The sequence below is a fragment of the Platichthys flesus genome, chromosome 21 (assembly GCF_949316205.1).
Source record: "Platichthys flesus chromosome 21, fPlaFle2.1, whole genome shotgun sequence".
In the NCBI taxonomy this organism is placed as follows: domain Eukaryota; kingdom Metazoa; phylum Chordata; class Actinopteri; order Pleuronectiformes; family Pleuronectidae; genus Platichthys; species Platichthys flesus.
Window position 1 is genome coordinate 732131 of NC_084965.1, and position 14577 is coordinate 746707.

The following is a 14577-nucleotide window of genomic DNA, read 5'->3' on the forward strand; positions in this document are numbered from 1 at the left end:
GGTGTGTGTGTGTGTGTGTGTGTCCTGACCAGAGTTCAGCAGCTCCTGCTCCATCACTCCACAGCCCAGAACCTCCAACCAGTCCCCCTGGAAACGCACCTCCATCTCAAAGGAGGGATGAGTGAAGGGAAAGTAGCAGTCGACCCACCTGACCTCCACATCTGAGAGGAGCAGGAGAAAAGAGAGGATGAGGACGGGGGTGATAATAAGGAGAGAAGGATGGTGAGGAAACAGAGGAAGAGGTGAAGACAGAAGGAGAAGTAGTTGTAGTTGGTGGAGGAGGAGGAAGGAGGATGAGGAAACGATGGAGGAGTAAACGTGGGGGAATCTCAGTGAAATGAAAGTGTGTCCTCTGTCTCCCCCTGCAGGTCGGTGTGAGGTCTCACCTTCTCCAAACAGGTGAGTGACGAGTCGCGTCAGTGTTTGCTTCAGGTCAAACTCCACCAGCTTCACGGCCTCCAGCGTGTGCGTTTCCTGTTTCTGAGGCGTCCGCCTGCCGCCGCGCTCCAGCAGAGACAGCTCCTCGCCGTGTTGCACCTTGGAGAACAGCTGGAGACCCGGGACACATCAGAACCTCACATCAGAACCTCACATCAGAACCTCACATCAGAACCTCACGAGACGCGCAACTCACACACACCACGACAGCTAGCTTCACATGGTCAAGACTAAGACCTGAGGAAAAGCTGCGTCCAGTGACTTTAATAAAGCTTCACATAAAGTGTTCTTTTTAAAATCCTCAACATGAACTGAGAGAAGTCTGATGTGTTGTCCGAGCCAGTGGTCGCACCTCGTGGTTGGAGAAGAGTCGGACTCCCTCCATCTGGTGGAAGACGGGATAATGACTGACATCGATCTCGTCCCGTCTGTACACGTCTCCAGCCAAGAGGAACGCATCCAGACCGGACTTCACCAGCTCCCTCTGGTGGGCGGAGGTGTGAGCGCGGAGCAGCGTTTTTCTACTCAACGACACACACACAAACACACAAAAACACACACACACATAAATAACATAATAGCTGCTATTGTCCTTTGAGATAAGTCATATAAATCGATGTTTAAATGTCTTAAACCAGAAGGTGGATGCGAACACTGCCCCCTTGTGCTGGGGAGTCAGAGGTGCAGTCCACTCGTCTCTCACCTGTTCAGGTAGTAGTTGTCCCCTCGTTTCCTGCTGGGGTGGGTGGGCGGGATCAGCAAGCTGTCAGCCAATCACAAAAGAACAAAAGAACAAATCAAAACCTCACGACTAGCAACTTGTTTAGTTTTCAGCTGTCAATCAATCATGTGATCAGCTGACCTGTCGAAGTTCTGCTCCACGGTGACGACCGGGCTCAGGGTGTCGTGGACGGAGAACAGCGGGTTGCCCCAGCGACCGATGTATGAACTGAGGTGGGAGGAAAGAAACATGAAACAACAGCCAAGAGCCAAACGTCAACAACAACAAGAATGAAGAATCTTCCTAAAGACTTTTAACAAACACAACACGGTAAAACCAGGTGATGGTTCCAGTTCATCAAACTGTGTGTTGAGTTGTTAGTCCGGCTCTGTTGTGTGTGTCTGCTGTGTGTGTGTGTGTGTGTTGTACAGTGTGTGTGGAGTGTGACTGCAGCTCGACCGTCCCTGAAGACACATCGAGCTGCAGAGACTCCGTCAGCAGATTGTGCTCCGAGTCACAGAAGAATAAACAACATGACTCTCAGGCCGCGCTGCTAAAGGTCAGAGCAGAGGTCAGGGGTCATCACAGAGGTCAGGGGTCGTCACAGAGGGTTCATCCTCTGGGAACCAGCAATGTCTGAGGATGATCTGATCATCATCCACAAAACGAAAAGAGACTCCAAAGAAAAAACAACAAAACCAAAACTCACATTCAGGCTTTTACCTGAAGAATGTTGCTTCAATAACAAAGATTTAAAAATCTATAATCTGCAGATATTAAAAACTCTTGTTTGTTTGTTGACATGTTGATGAATCTTCTGTCCATTTATTACAAGTCTAAACTGTGTATATTTTACTTTGGAAAACTCTTTATACATAAAATAATTGAATTTAACTTAATGTTTAACACCATGTTTCTTACAAACGATTTAAATATTTTTAAGGACATATCATTAATTAAAAATTATATGATAACATCTGGTTCATGGATTATTATATCAATATTTTAGAAGTTTAATTAATTGTTATTTGCTCATTTGATCTCTTTTCCTTAAATTATACAAAATATATTTGCTTTCCTTTTTCACTTATAAATTGTCTCTTCTGTTCATTTTGTTTGTTTTATCCTGAATGATGTTTTTATTTGTACAATAATCATGTTGTAGTCGCGAGGCCCCGCCCACCTGTAGAAGTGAGCTTTGATTCGCTCCTTGATCAGCCACAGGGGGTGATGCGGTTGGTTGTGGAGGTTGCGGCCGACCTTGGCCAAGATCTTTGGTGTCACATTGGTGAAGTCGTCACGGGGGTGGGACTGGCCCAACACCTCCACCGAGTCCTGGCCAATCACAGGATGGGGGGCGGGGCCAGGGTCTGTGCCGAGGTGTCTACGCGACGATGCAGCGCTGCCATTGGACGAGAGCGCTGCCGGACAGCAGCGACAGAGCCCCGGAAGCAGCTGGGACTGTCGGAGGGGGAGGAGCAGGGAGAGCCTCATGATGATTGGTCCATGGAGCTGAAAGGCGTGAGAGAGACATCAACGAATTAGAAACAGACAAAAAGAGAAAAACATAAAAGAAGTCGAAGTTAAGAAGATGAACATGCTAACTAGCATGTGCAGGACACAAAGTGGTCTTTTACATTCCCAGTCTTCTGCATTTCTGTTTGTTGACTTATCACCACTTTACAAAATGGTTGTTTCTCAAAGACGTTCACAGGAAACACTGAACGTCATTAAGAGTGGTGGCTGTGTTCCCTCTCTTCTAGCTCTGTGTTTGGTCTCCACCTCCTGTTAGCTGCTAAATGCTAACATCACCAGCTGGTCTCTTAGAGCAGCTGGAGCTCGCTGCTCAGACGACCCCCCCCCGCTGGCGAGGGAAACGAGCAGGACGTGAATCAGAGGAGGTCGTAAACCAGCGACTTGGTGGAGGTCAGGTGAGGTGAGCACACAGAAGTTATTAAGGTCAGTTCTAATTACACTACTGAGCAAAACAGTGAAGGTTCAAATGAGACAAAGAGATGCTCAGCGTCCTTCTGTCCTTTTACTTCTTTCCATCATTTATCGTCCAACAGGAGACGAGACGATCGCCCGTCTCTGTCCCCCCCAACTATCTGTTCACACACAGAAGACAAAGGGTGTTGCATTGCAGTGGCATTGCAGCAAAACGAATCATAGTTCCTAAATCCAAGAACCCTCTACCCCTGCTGCTGGTGTCATATTTCACTGCACACACACACACACACACACACACACACACACACACACACACACACACACACACACACACACACACACACACACACACACACACACACACACACACACACACACACACACACACACACACACACACACACACACACACACACACACACACACACACACACACACACACACACACACACACACACACTGTCACAGGGACCTGGATGAAGACACATCATCAGGAGATGATGACAACAGAAACAACAAACATGTGAAGTTGATCTAAGGTCACGTTGATCCTCTGGTTCTTTGACTCGTCCACAGAGTTTAGAATCTGTCCACAGGACGAAAGGTCACGGACAGAAGGACCATCGTCACAGACTGACAGGTTTCACATGTCAAACCGAGGAGGACAGGTCTGATGCTGTGGACAAGGGGACGTCTCTGTGTCGACCCGTCACGTGATCATCTCAATAACATCTGAGTGTCTAAAGTATCTGCCCTGGTCCTGTCCCTCCACGGTGTCCTCTGTCCCCGGTGGACGGACCTTCTGGCATGTGATCATCACCATATGTCTGCTCCCATGACACCACACATGGCCACACACACATATGGACGCCTACGCACACGCACACACATGAGGAGGAGACGCACACAGTGTTTGTAATAAAGTGCAGAAACTGGAATTCATGATAAAAGGAAAATGCTACATATGATTTTTATATAAATATATAATATTATTTATTATAATATTACTCGATGCACATGGGGCGTGGCCTAATCCCTTGACCACACCCCTTAAACACCAGTTTCTGCAGCATTTGAACCTGAAAGTCAAAAAGCTGATCAGCGCCTGCATCCCACCACCTCTTAGGTTCACAGCCACACCCGACTGGAAGTCAGCCATTTTGGAAGTAGTGGTCATCTTTGGTGACTTACAATCGTGAACGCGTTCTAGGTGAACTAACTCCGATTTGAAAATCTACTCATCCACTAGAGGGCGATGCAGCGCCAAGAGTTTCTGACATGATAATGTTTCTCTTAAGAAAGACGTGAAATTCTCTAAGTCGTAAACAGCGATGGTCAAACTTAGAACAGGGGACAAAGACAAGAGGTCAGAGGTCATACAGGCCTGAACGTGTTCAGACGTGAGGCCGGTGAACGGATCAGGAAACAGAGCAGGAGGAACGGATCTGAGAGGAGAAAACCATCACATCGACTTTAACCTCCAAAAGGAAAATATTAGATCAGACCAAACTCTGATGAGGAGGCCCCGCTGCAGATGAAGCTCTTCACACGTCTGTGGGACCAGAGGAGGCGCAAGCTGCAGAGTTTACTCCTCCTGAGGATTCACACACTTCCCAGTTTGACCTGTTCAACCTGCAGCCACAGCGAAGAGGAAACTGGGACTGATTCACCAGCTGCTGCTCCGTCACTCAGGGCTGAATTAAAACACTGTACAGACAAACATCAGTGTTACAGATGATATTGGATTTTTATGTTTGAGCCCGAGCTACTTTCAGGGTCAATACTGATATAATGAAGTAAAACAATGCTGATCGATATACGTCCAGAGAAACTGACTCAGACGTTTGTGTTCTCAAATGAAGAAGCTCCAGAACCTCCAGAACCTCCAGAACCTCCAGAACCTCCAGAACCTCCAGAAGCTCCAGAACCTCCAGAAGCTCCAGAACCTCCAGGAACAGATTCTGGTCTGAAAACAGCTCTGGTGAAATAAAGGTCAAAGTCTGGAGTCGGCAGGAAACTCCGAGAAAGACCACGGATGCCAAGATGACAGAGAAAAGAAAGAAAACCAGGATTCATGCCGGAGACGGCGAGGTGTGTTGAGGTGAAACACGTTCTGCCACCGCGTCGCACAACGAGACACAACCAGTCGTCTGCTTTACGGCCATTTGTCAAACAAGGAGATTTTAATTAGTGAGCACGGAGCAGATGAGACGGTCGAGTGAGCAGCAGGTCGGACAGACGTGAACTTTACACACACAGAGACACACACAGACACACAGACACACACAGAGTCTCCAGCAGCAGATTTAGAGCAGAGGGATTCATTCAGCCTCTAAAAGTGACACCCTGACAGAACGAGGTGATAAATTACACACTGCAGAGAGGGAGGGAGCGGAAGGCCTATGGAGAGATACTGTATATACTGTGTGGATATATATTTATATAGTTATATGATGCTGCAGAGAAAAGGAAAGCATTACTATGTTACAGTGTTTATGTCTCAATGCAAGAAGCCGTTGGTCTGAGCAGATTGTGATTTAGGAGAAGTCGACTCTTTCACCGAGTTGTGTTACGAGTTCAAACAGGAAGTGCTCCAGGTGAAACAAGTCTGCTGTTATTATCACAAATATTCTGTTCAGCTCTACAATTTGAATTATGATTAAAAATTGATAAAGGCTCCGGTTTAATAGAGGTTTCAATGCAAGTTATCAATGCACTGAAGAACTTGTCTCTGCCTGGGGCCGTCAGTGATTAAAATAAAAACATTCATAAAAAAAAACTAGAAACATTTAAATATATGTTTATATTTAAACTGTGAATATTTTTTTCAGTCATGTTGTTAAAAAATGTTTTCATCGCACGCAACGAACGTAACGATGTCATCATCGAGTGCACAACGTGAGGAGGTAGTAAACAAGGCGGCGACTCTGTAGCCCCTCCCACAGCCTGTGATGTCAGAGGTTCTGAACGCTCTGGAGCCGAGCTCGTCATCGACCTCGATAACTTTCACTTCCAGGAGACGATGTTGGTTTAACGGGATCATCAGTGAGCAGAACGTGATCTTCAGTCTGAATCATATTTACTTTGTAAGTGAGGAGGTGATAAATATATAAATAAATAAATATCACGCAGAAGGAGGAAGCTATTTTCAGAATGTGTGGTTCCCACAAAGAACACGCCAGGGTGATCACGACTCTGTGTTCGAGAACCTCACACATAACAGTCTCTCTCTCTCTCTCCCTCCCTCTCTCTCTTCCTCCCTCCCTCTCTCCCTCTCTCCCTCCCCAGGAGTGTCAGTGTCACCCGCCCCCTCCAATCAGAGGGAGTCCCTCTCTGGCACCACACTCCACTTCCTGGGCCTCACGCTGCTCATCCTGTTCACGATGCTGCTCGCTCAGAGTTGTTGTGTGTGTGTGTCTGTGTGTGTGTGTCTGTGTGTGTCTGTGTGTAATGAGTTGCAGTGCGGCGGAGCTGCAGCAGGATTTATGGGAGCTGAAGTCAAACTGTTACTGTGGCGTGGATTTAACAGCGTGTCCTGGAACGACCTCGCATCCGCTGCCCCCCCCCCCCCCCCCCGCAGGCTCATCTAAAAACCATAAACTCAGAGCCCCCCCCCAGACCCTAAATTTGCCTCTCTGCCCTCCATCATCCCTCGTTCATACATTCTTCTCTTCCTCTCATCCTTCTCTTTCACGCCTCCTGTAATCGAGCACATTGAAGTTCAAATAAAAATTATTTCCATTCATACTTTTTTCCTCTGGTAATGAAAATACATGAAGTACTTTTCCTCTGGTATTGTAACTACATGAAGTACTTGTACTTGCTGTGACATTTGCATTGTATATTGACACCTATTTTTCGTAGAGGATCATTTTTCTCCCCCCTTGTATAATATCTTCCTCCTCTTCCTCTGCCCTCTCTCTCTTTACCTCCTGCATTCACCTCCCTCCACCTATCTTCCCTCCCTCCATGCATTCATCCCTTTCTTTCCCTCTGCTCCTCCTCCTCTTCTTGTGGATGGTAAACTTTACAGCATTAGATCAAACCGGCACAGGCTGCCTGTAAAACTGGAATAAAGTGGAGAGGAAGAGTAATCAGGTAGAGGGAGAGGAAGAGGAGAGAAGGGAACAAGACAAGGAGAAAGGCTGGAAGGAAAAAAGGAGAGGAAATATGTAGGACACAATCAGAGGAACACTAAATATAAAATCTCCCATCACAGGAACCAATGTTCCAGAGGAGGAAGGAGGAGAAATCAAGGAAATAAGACACAAGGGGAAGTGGATGAAGAAGATGAAGAGCCGGAGTGTCAGACATGATGAAGAGGGAGGGGGATTTTATAGTCGGAGGAGAAAAGTGCAGAGGCTGCAGCTTAGTGACACCGAGCAGCTTCACAGACACACACACAGACACACACAGACACACACGATGCGTAAACACACAGATCTGAAATCATCAGTCGATTCTGAGGCCAAAGCTTCGGCTGAGGAGTTTCTATATTCATGTTCAGTGTCTCACAGACTCTCCACCTGCCTGATTTATTCACGTTCTCTTTTTACCCGGACCGAGTCCAGCCCCTGGTGTCCTGTCAGGCAGCGGCACGGAGCGTCTCTATGAATACGAGGCGGCTGAAGGAGGTATCGATCTGTTGGAGACGTTGTCCCCGGGGGCCGGCGAGGCCGCCCTGAATCAATCATCCCTCTGCAGTGACCGAGCAGCAGCAGCTCGTAGTCGGGTTTTTCTCCAGCGACCTGTCAGATCCACTTCACAGCAGCTTCAGGCCGAGCAGGCGGAAACATCTTCTGTGTACACTGCAAAATATCAAGTTACCTTCTGCTGCCATGAAAGTTGTAAAACCTTTAAACAGCATTTTCCCCCAGTGCCCGGTGGGAACATTAACCTTCGCTTCCTGTCACTAACGGATAAACAAACTACTTCCTGTTTACACCACATGACCAGTGTACGTGAATGGTCATGTGACGTGTTTTCAAGATTTGCACACCACGTCCATATTTTGTTCCGTTTACACATCGACTCAGAAACTTGTGTCCGTCATTAAAGTTTTCAGAACAGGTTCGATTCCCGTGTTGTTCCACAGAATCGTTCTAGATGTTCAGAACACGTGAGTGGGCCGATGAACCCGGTGAAGAGTCGGGCGCCCGGACCATCGGTCGCTGATCTCAGGAGGAGTCGACCTGCGGGTTAACTCCAGGTCTGAACCGGGCCACAGGGCTCAGTTTCATTAAAGAACTGGAGTCACTCCACACACACTCTACGGTCACTTCAATCAGGTGGAACCAGAATCTATCAGACGTCTTCTGCACCTAAACCAACCAGATCTCCCCTGACCCAGATCCTCCATCTAGAAGATAAATCTCCTCTGGACCATTTCTCCTGTTTCCATCCTCAACAGGAAGCTCAGCTCTTTTCATAGAAGAGACTTTGTTAACATCATGGCTTTATCTATTTCATTTCACCGCTTTGATAAATAGTGTCTCTGTGTGAACAGATGTGTTAGTGAGGACTCAGTGAGGTTACAGTTTGGTGCTAGGGAATGTAATACGCTAAAGATAGACGTACCCACGTGTGTGTGAGATAAAGAGAGAGAGACAGAAAAAGAGTGAGAGAGGGAGTGTGTAGGAGTGTGAATTCAGCCTGCGACACAGAAGACATATGCTCCAAGACAATGGAGAAGGTGCAAATTAGACATTTTAAATATAACACACACACACACACGCACAGTGTTTGAGGATCTGGAAGAAGCCGACTCGGCCTCATTTCTTCACCCGCTCTCCTCCGGGTGTCACCACACTCAGGGAAGCCACTGATGACAACTGTGCACCGACAAAGACAACAACGCTGACACACTTCAGATCTTTATCAGCATCTGCCGAGGCTGAAAATAGACCAAGTGTTTGTGGAGGAGGAAGATGTGAAGATCAGGGGACTGATCGCTGTGGAGCAGAATCATGGAGAAACACCAGAGACTCGAACCTCGTCAGGTTACTGTCAGTGGACCAGGGAAGAGTCTTCAAAGTGGGACACTGTCCTGATTCCTGCTGTCTGAGCAATGAGCCGGTTCAGCTCTGTGGGGGGGGCATCATTTGGAGAATTCAAACAGCTCTTATCACGGAGTCCTGCACCGGCCCATTGTTTACAGACCCACAGATCTCCGTACCAGACCTGAACCATCACCACTGACCTCCTCCAGGTCAAATCAAAACCCGCCCTGACCTGCGTGCGAATAGGAACCTGAAGGAAACATAGTATTGGACGCTGTCCCTGTCCCCCCCCAGCTTCCTCTCGGGGTTAGAATCTAGGAGCCAGTCTCTCGATGAAGACTTCTTCTGCTCGTCCAGTTCTCTTCACTGGAAACTGCTGTCACTGGGAAAGAGAGCGAGATGAAAGAGGCGATGGAGGAGAACGGGTGGAGTCTGCTGCGTGTGGTGTTGAACAGTAATGGGCAGCAGAGTGCTGATGGAAGGCTGAGCTGACCTGTGGCTCCACTCAGACTCCTCACTCCTCTCTGTTAAACAGAAGCTGAGGCTCCTGTCTGGTCCTCGTCTGCAGCCCACTTTCTACCAACTTAATATCCTTTAGGTTCGGAAGAAGACAGTTAGACGTATACCTTTTAGTTTTGACTTTCAGAGGCAAAGCGTTTGACTGTGAAGAGATATCGGGGGAAACTGTTATTTATTTATATATATATATATATATATATCTCGAGACATGAGCCCATTATGAAGCATAAAGCTGGAGTCATGAACAGACTGAAGCAGCAGAGCTCAGAGCAGATCTCCGCCCCTCAGATGGACCGACCCACAGCCTCCTGGTCAGTGGCTGAATGTTTCCTACTTTCACCTTCTTTACCGACCGTTCCAGGGCTCGTATAAAAAGTTCGGCCTGACCTTCAGGAGACGCAGCCGAGGGCCTCGCAGGTCATAAAACACAGATTCAGATAAAGGAAGGAGAGGTGTCTGGAGGAAAAACCACATTCAGGTTCTCTAATGATTCAAATCTGCCCCGTGCACAGAGAAAGAGGATTTAACACACCGCTGCTGAGAGGAAGCTCCGGCTCGTACAGGAAGTGGAGAAGGCCTCAGAGATTAGAAAGCTCTGGATACATGTGAACATTGTCCTGATTTGACATAAACAAATTCTTCTATCAGTAAATTATTCTAAATAAAGTCAAATTACAGCTGTTTTCTGAAGTTTGACCTGAGGTGTAATACATTATGTGTAGATATTCTCTTGGGTCAAACCAACAGGTAGTGAGTGGGTTAAACCTTTCTTACTATGATCCAGTGTGTGACAACGTGTCTTCTTTAGATTTAACCTGGTTTGGTTGTTGCTTGATGTTTTCTCAGTTTCTCTCCTGAGTCTTATTAAGTTGGTTTTGTCAATGTCAGTTCAGATCGTTCTTTCTCCACACACTACCCCCCCCCGCCAACACATCCAGGTAAACAATAGCTGACATCTCCTTCTGGTGGAGTGCTCCAGCTGGCCAATCACAGCAGACCCATCAATCAATAGATCAATAATAATAGTAACAACAACAATTAGCTTCAGCGTCTGACGTGATATAATACAATGAAAACGCTGTGATGAAGAATCCAGGAAGTGAGTGAAGCCGCTCACTACACACGAGTGTGTGAATGAGTGTGTGTGTTTGTCTTCCATCTGTTGTAGGTAGCCCTTCCTGAACCTGCTGAGCTCAACACACACACACACACACACACACACACACACACACACACACACACACACACACACACACACACACACACACACACACACACACACACACACACACACACACACACACACACACACACACACACACACACACACACACACACACACACACACACACACACACACACACACACACACACAGGTCCTTCTATCTTAGTGAGGACACTCGTTGACAGAACACATGAACCCATTACCCTCCAGACTGCAGAACCCTCATTCAGAGAGCAGGAACCAACAGGGGCCCAGGAGCTCACTTACTCTCTGGGGCCTCCTGGCAGCTTAGTCTGACATTACACTCATCCACCAATCACAGTTAGTGTTTGGCAGCAGACACACCCAGGAAGTGACTTCATTTCTGTCGCTGTCTCACTTTAAGATGAGAACTACATCCTCCACTTTAAAGGATGCACACCGCAGCTGAGAGACGTTTCTCATCCTCCTGTCTGGTACTTGTTTGAAGCAGATGTTTGTAGCGGAGCCTCGTGAACCTGGTGAAACTTCACCGCTCCCCTCGGTCCAGCTGCCGCAGCCTTTGATTCGCTCGGTCTCCGGATCTTCACCCCAACATCAAAGCTTCCCCGTGATTTCACCACATTTACATTTTCCCTCCAATTAAAGCAGGAAGTCGGGTTTGTTTACATCCTCGGCTCGATGTGACATTAGACACAGCAAATCAAACTAAAAACCTTCAGTGGAGTTTTGTCTCAGTGGAGTGAGACGGAGGTCAGAGCCCAAAAAAATACATTCCTTCAAAAATAAATATACTGCCGTCGCCTCTGAGCAGCTGCAGAATGTTTAACCCCTGTTTGTTTAGAATGAAAATACTGAAACTAGTTTTAAACTGCAAGTCACTCCTGTTTTATGAGTTGAATGAAATTCATTAAATGTCTGTTCCTGCAGATCACTGAAGGCTCGACGCTGCTGATGTGAAACGTGTTCAAGTTCAGTTTGTTATGAACATGATGAGGAAACTTAATGAATCTGGAAATCACAAAATGTTGTTGCTGAGAAAAACTAAATTTTTTGTTTACCGCATAATATCCACACTCACACACTCTCACACACACACTCTCACACACTAACATACACACAGTGTAGATGGCAAAACAACACGACTGTCAACAATCATCTGCATTAAGTAAAGAATCTACACAGAGCAGAAAAGGTATCAATACGATGTTCAACACAGTGAAACATTACAACACAACACACACCATTAGTGCTTCTCACACACACACACACCTATCCACCTACTTCTCCGTGGAACGAGTGATGCAGAAGAGCCTGTTGATCCAGAGGAGGAGGACTCGCTGGAGGACTGGACCCAGGAGGAGATGGATTCGAGGCGATCAGGTTTCGGGTCACGGGCTGATGTGTCTCAGAAGGATTCTTCCGCCGGCCCGGACACGGCAGGAAGCAATCGATGGGGGACGTCGGAGGCCTTGATCCACCGGCAGAGAGGAGACAGAGACGGAAAACTCAATCTGCTGCTCACAGCGGAGATTCAGAGAAACAACCACGAGTCCACACGTCTCACTCCATCATCAGTCAGAGGAACTTTCTAAAACTCTGACAAGTCTGTAAAAGTTCAACTTTGTGGGAAAACAAAAGGAGCTCCGCTACGAGCTGTGAGAAGGTGATGAGCTGCTGTGGGAGTCAGTGTCACTGGACATGTCCTGGATCTTCTCCTGCAGCCTCCTGGTAACATGTGTGTAACATGTGTGTAACATGTCAGAGTCCATGTGAGGAACCAGCAGGACAATGTGTGGAAGCTTCTCAGAGAGCGAGAGGACGTGTTGACGAGGTTTCTAACACGTGACGTGAAACAGGAAGAACACAAACATCTCAGGATGAAGAAGAGGAGCCGGACACGTGGAAGACGAAGACGTCAACAAAGGGAGAAACTAAAAACAACACCAACGAACACAACAAAAACATTCATTAAGAAAACAAGGATCGCGCCACTCCCCCCCCGAAAAGAAATACAGCTACACACAAACCTGAATGCTTAGAGACAAAGTAAATCTCTTCATCACACACACAGACACACACCAGTGCCGGTGACCTTTACACTAAAAGACAGCAGGACATCAACAAACAGAAAGTGTCTCTGACCTTTCACACATCCACTACTAAAGAGCACACACACACACATACACACACACACATGCACGCACGCACGCACGTCATAGACTCAGATGTGAAAAAAACAAATGACCTGTCCTGAATTGATTGAAAGGAATTAGTGTTAAGTGTGTGTGTGTGGTGTGTGTGTGTGTGTGTGTTGTCCACTCTAACAACACAAATCTCTGTACAGAGGTGGCCTCTCTGCTCTGCTGCTCCCTCACCGTGTTTCATCCCATTCCTCTGAGTCACTCAGCTCAAACAGAACCAAAGGGTCAAAGGTCACGTCCCAGTGCTCCTTGACCTCCTTTCAGAGGTCAAACATGAGCACGTCTCCATTTGTTGACGTTTACAATGATGTAGATGTAGATAAGGAATCAGATGAAACCAGTGGATAATGTAGGTTTGTTGTTTTTGTAGATTTCACCTCTAGAAGCATCAACACATCAGGTTGCTCTCTCACTTGTATTTCAACAAACAACTGTGACTTATTCATATTAATCATAATTATTCCACCGATCAATTTTCACAATCAATCTTTTCGTCTGTAAAATACCAGAAACTGGTGATTTCAAGGTGACGTCAACACATGAAGCTCGGTTTGATCACAACAAACATCTGAAGCTAAATGGTTTTGTATCGTGATGACTCAAAGCTCTTTACAGTTTTACAGTCACACAAACATTCACACACACAATCACACAGAGCATCTATTAGCAGCACCTTGTTGTTCAGTGAGGGGCAACACAGGGTTCAGCATCTTGCCCAAGGACACTTCAGCATGCAGATGGGGAAGACTGGGGATCGAACTACCGACCTTCAGGTTGGAAGACGACCGCTCTACCCCTCAGCCACTTGAAGTTACCACACAATGCAAATAAAACAACACAAATAAAACCTGACTTTTGTTTAGCGTGAAGCCGAAAAACTAAAGATGGATTCTGGATCAATTATTCAACCAAAGCAGCTTCCATGGCCATGTGTGTGAGTCTGTGTGTGTGTGTGTGAGTCTGTGTGTGAGTTCCTTTTAAAACAGAGACAGGAAGTTTCACCTCAGTCTAAAGTTTGAAGCCACTTGAAGGGATGAGCTGGAGTCTGTCACACACACACACACACACACACACACACACACACACACACACACACACACACACACACACACACACACACACACACACACACACACACACACACACACACACACACACACACACACACACACCCTCTCTCTCTCTGTGTGTGGTTGTGTGTAGTCTCAGTGTGAGTCTGTTGGAGAGCTCAGTGTCAGTGTGTTTGTAGCAGAGCAGCTAGCATGCTAACCGACAACAGGGACATTGATGGAGTGACACCGACGCGGTGTGACCGACGTGTTGCCTGTTCGAGTCCATGACTCAGCACAGTGTCGTACATCAGTGTAGCCCTAACCCACGTGTTGAACGTGTCTTTAGAGAGTTAGAGACGTCTCTCACCTTGTGTCCCTGTCCAGCGTCGTGTGGCCACTGAGGAGGCGGGAGCGCGCCTGAGTAGCTTCCTGTCTCTGAACACGACTTCAACCTGACGGGACGTGCGCGCGCTGACTTTTCTCCTTCAGC

General features: G+C 47.1%; 1 protein-coding gene across 4 annotated transcripts in view; it reads right to left on the bottom strand.

Moving 5' to 3' along the window:
* The window catches only part of fars2 (phenylalanyl-tRNA synthetase 2, mitochondrial), a 52899-nt gene extending 38326 nt beyond the window's left edge, over positions 1-14573 (bottom strand). For 2 of the 4 annotated variants that reach the window (XM_062379190.1, XM_062379193.1), the window contains exons 1-8: positions 14455-14573; positions 12116-12302; positions 2343-2671; positions 1301-1387; positions 1142-1201; positions 791-959; positions 387-549; positions 30-161 (exon numbers count right to left, since the gene is read on the bottom strand). In XM_062379190.1, coding sequence (XP_062235174.1) covers positions 30-161; positions 387-549; positions 791-959; positions 1142-1201; positions 1301-1387; positions 2343-2653 — 922 coding nt within the window. In that variant the 5' untranslated portion in view covers positions 2654-2671; positions 12116-12302; positions 14455-14573. Of the gene's footprint in view, positions 1-29; positions 162-386; positions 550-790; positions 960-1141; positions 1202-1300; positions 1388-2342; positions 2672-12103; positions 12303-14454 lie in introns of all 4 variants that reach the window. The other 2 variants (XM_062379191.1, XM_062379192.1) reach the window with 2 other exon arrangements.
* Positions 14574-14577: the final 4 nt, after the last annotated feature.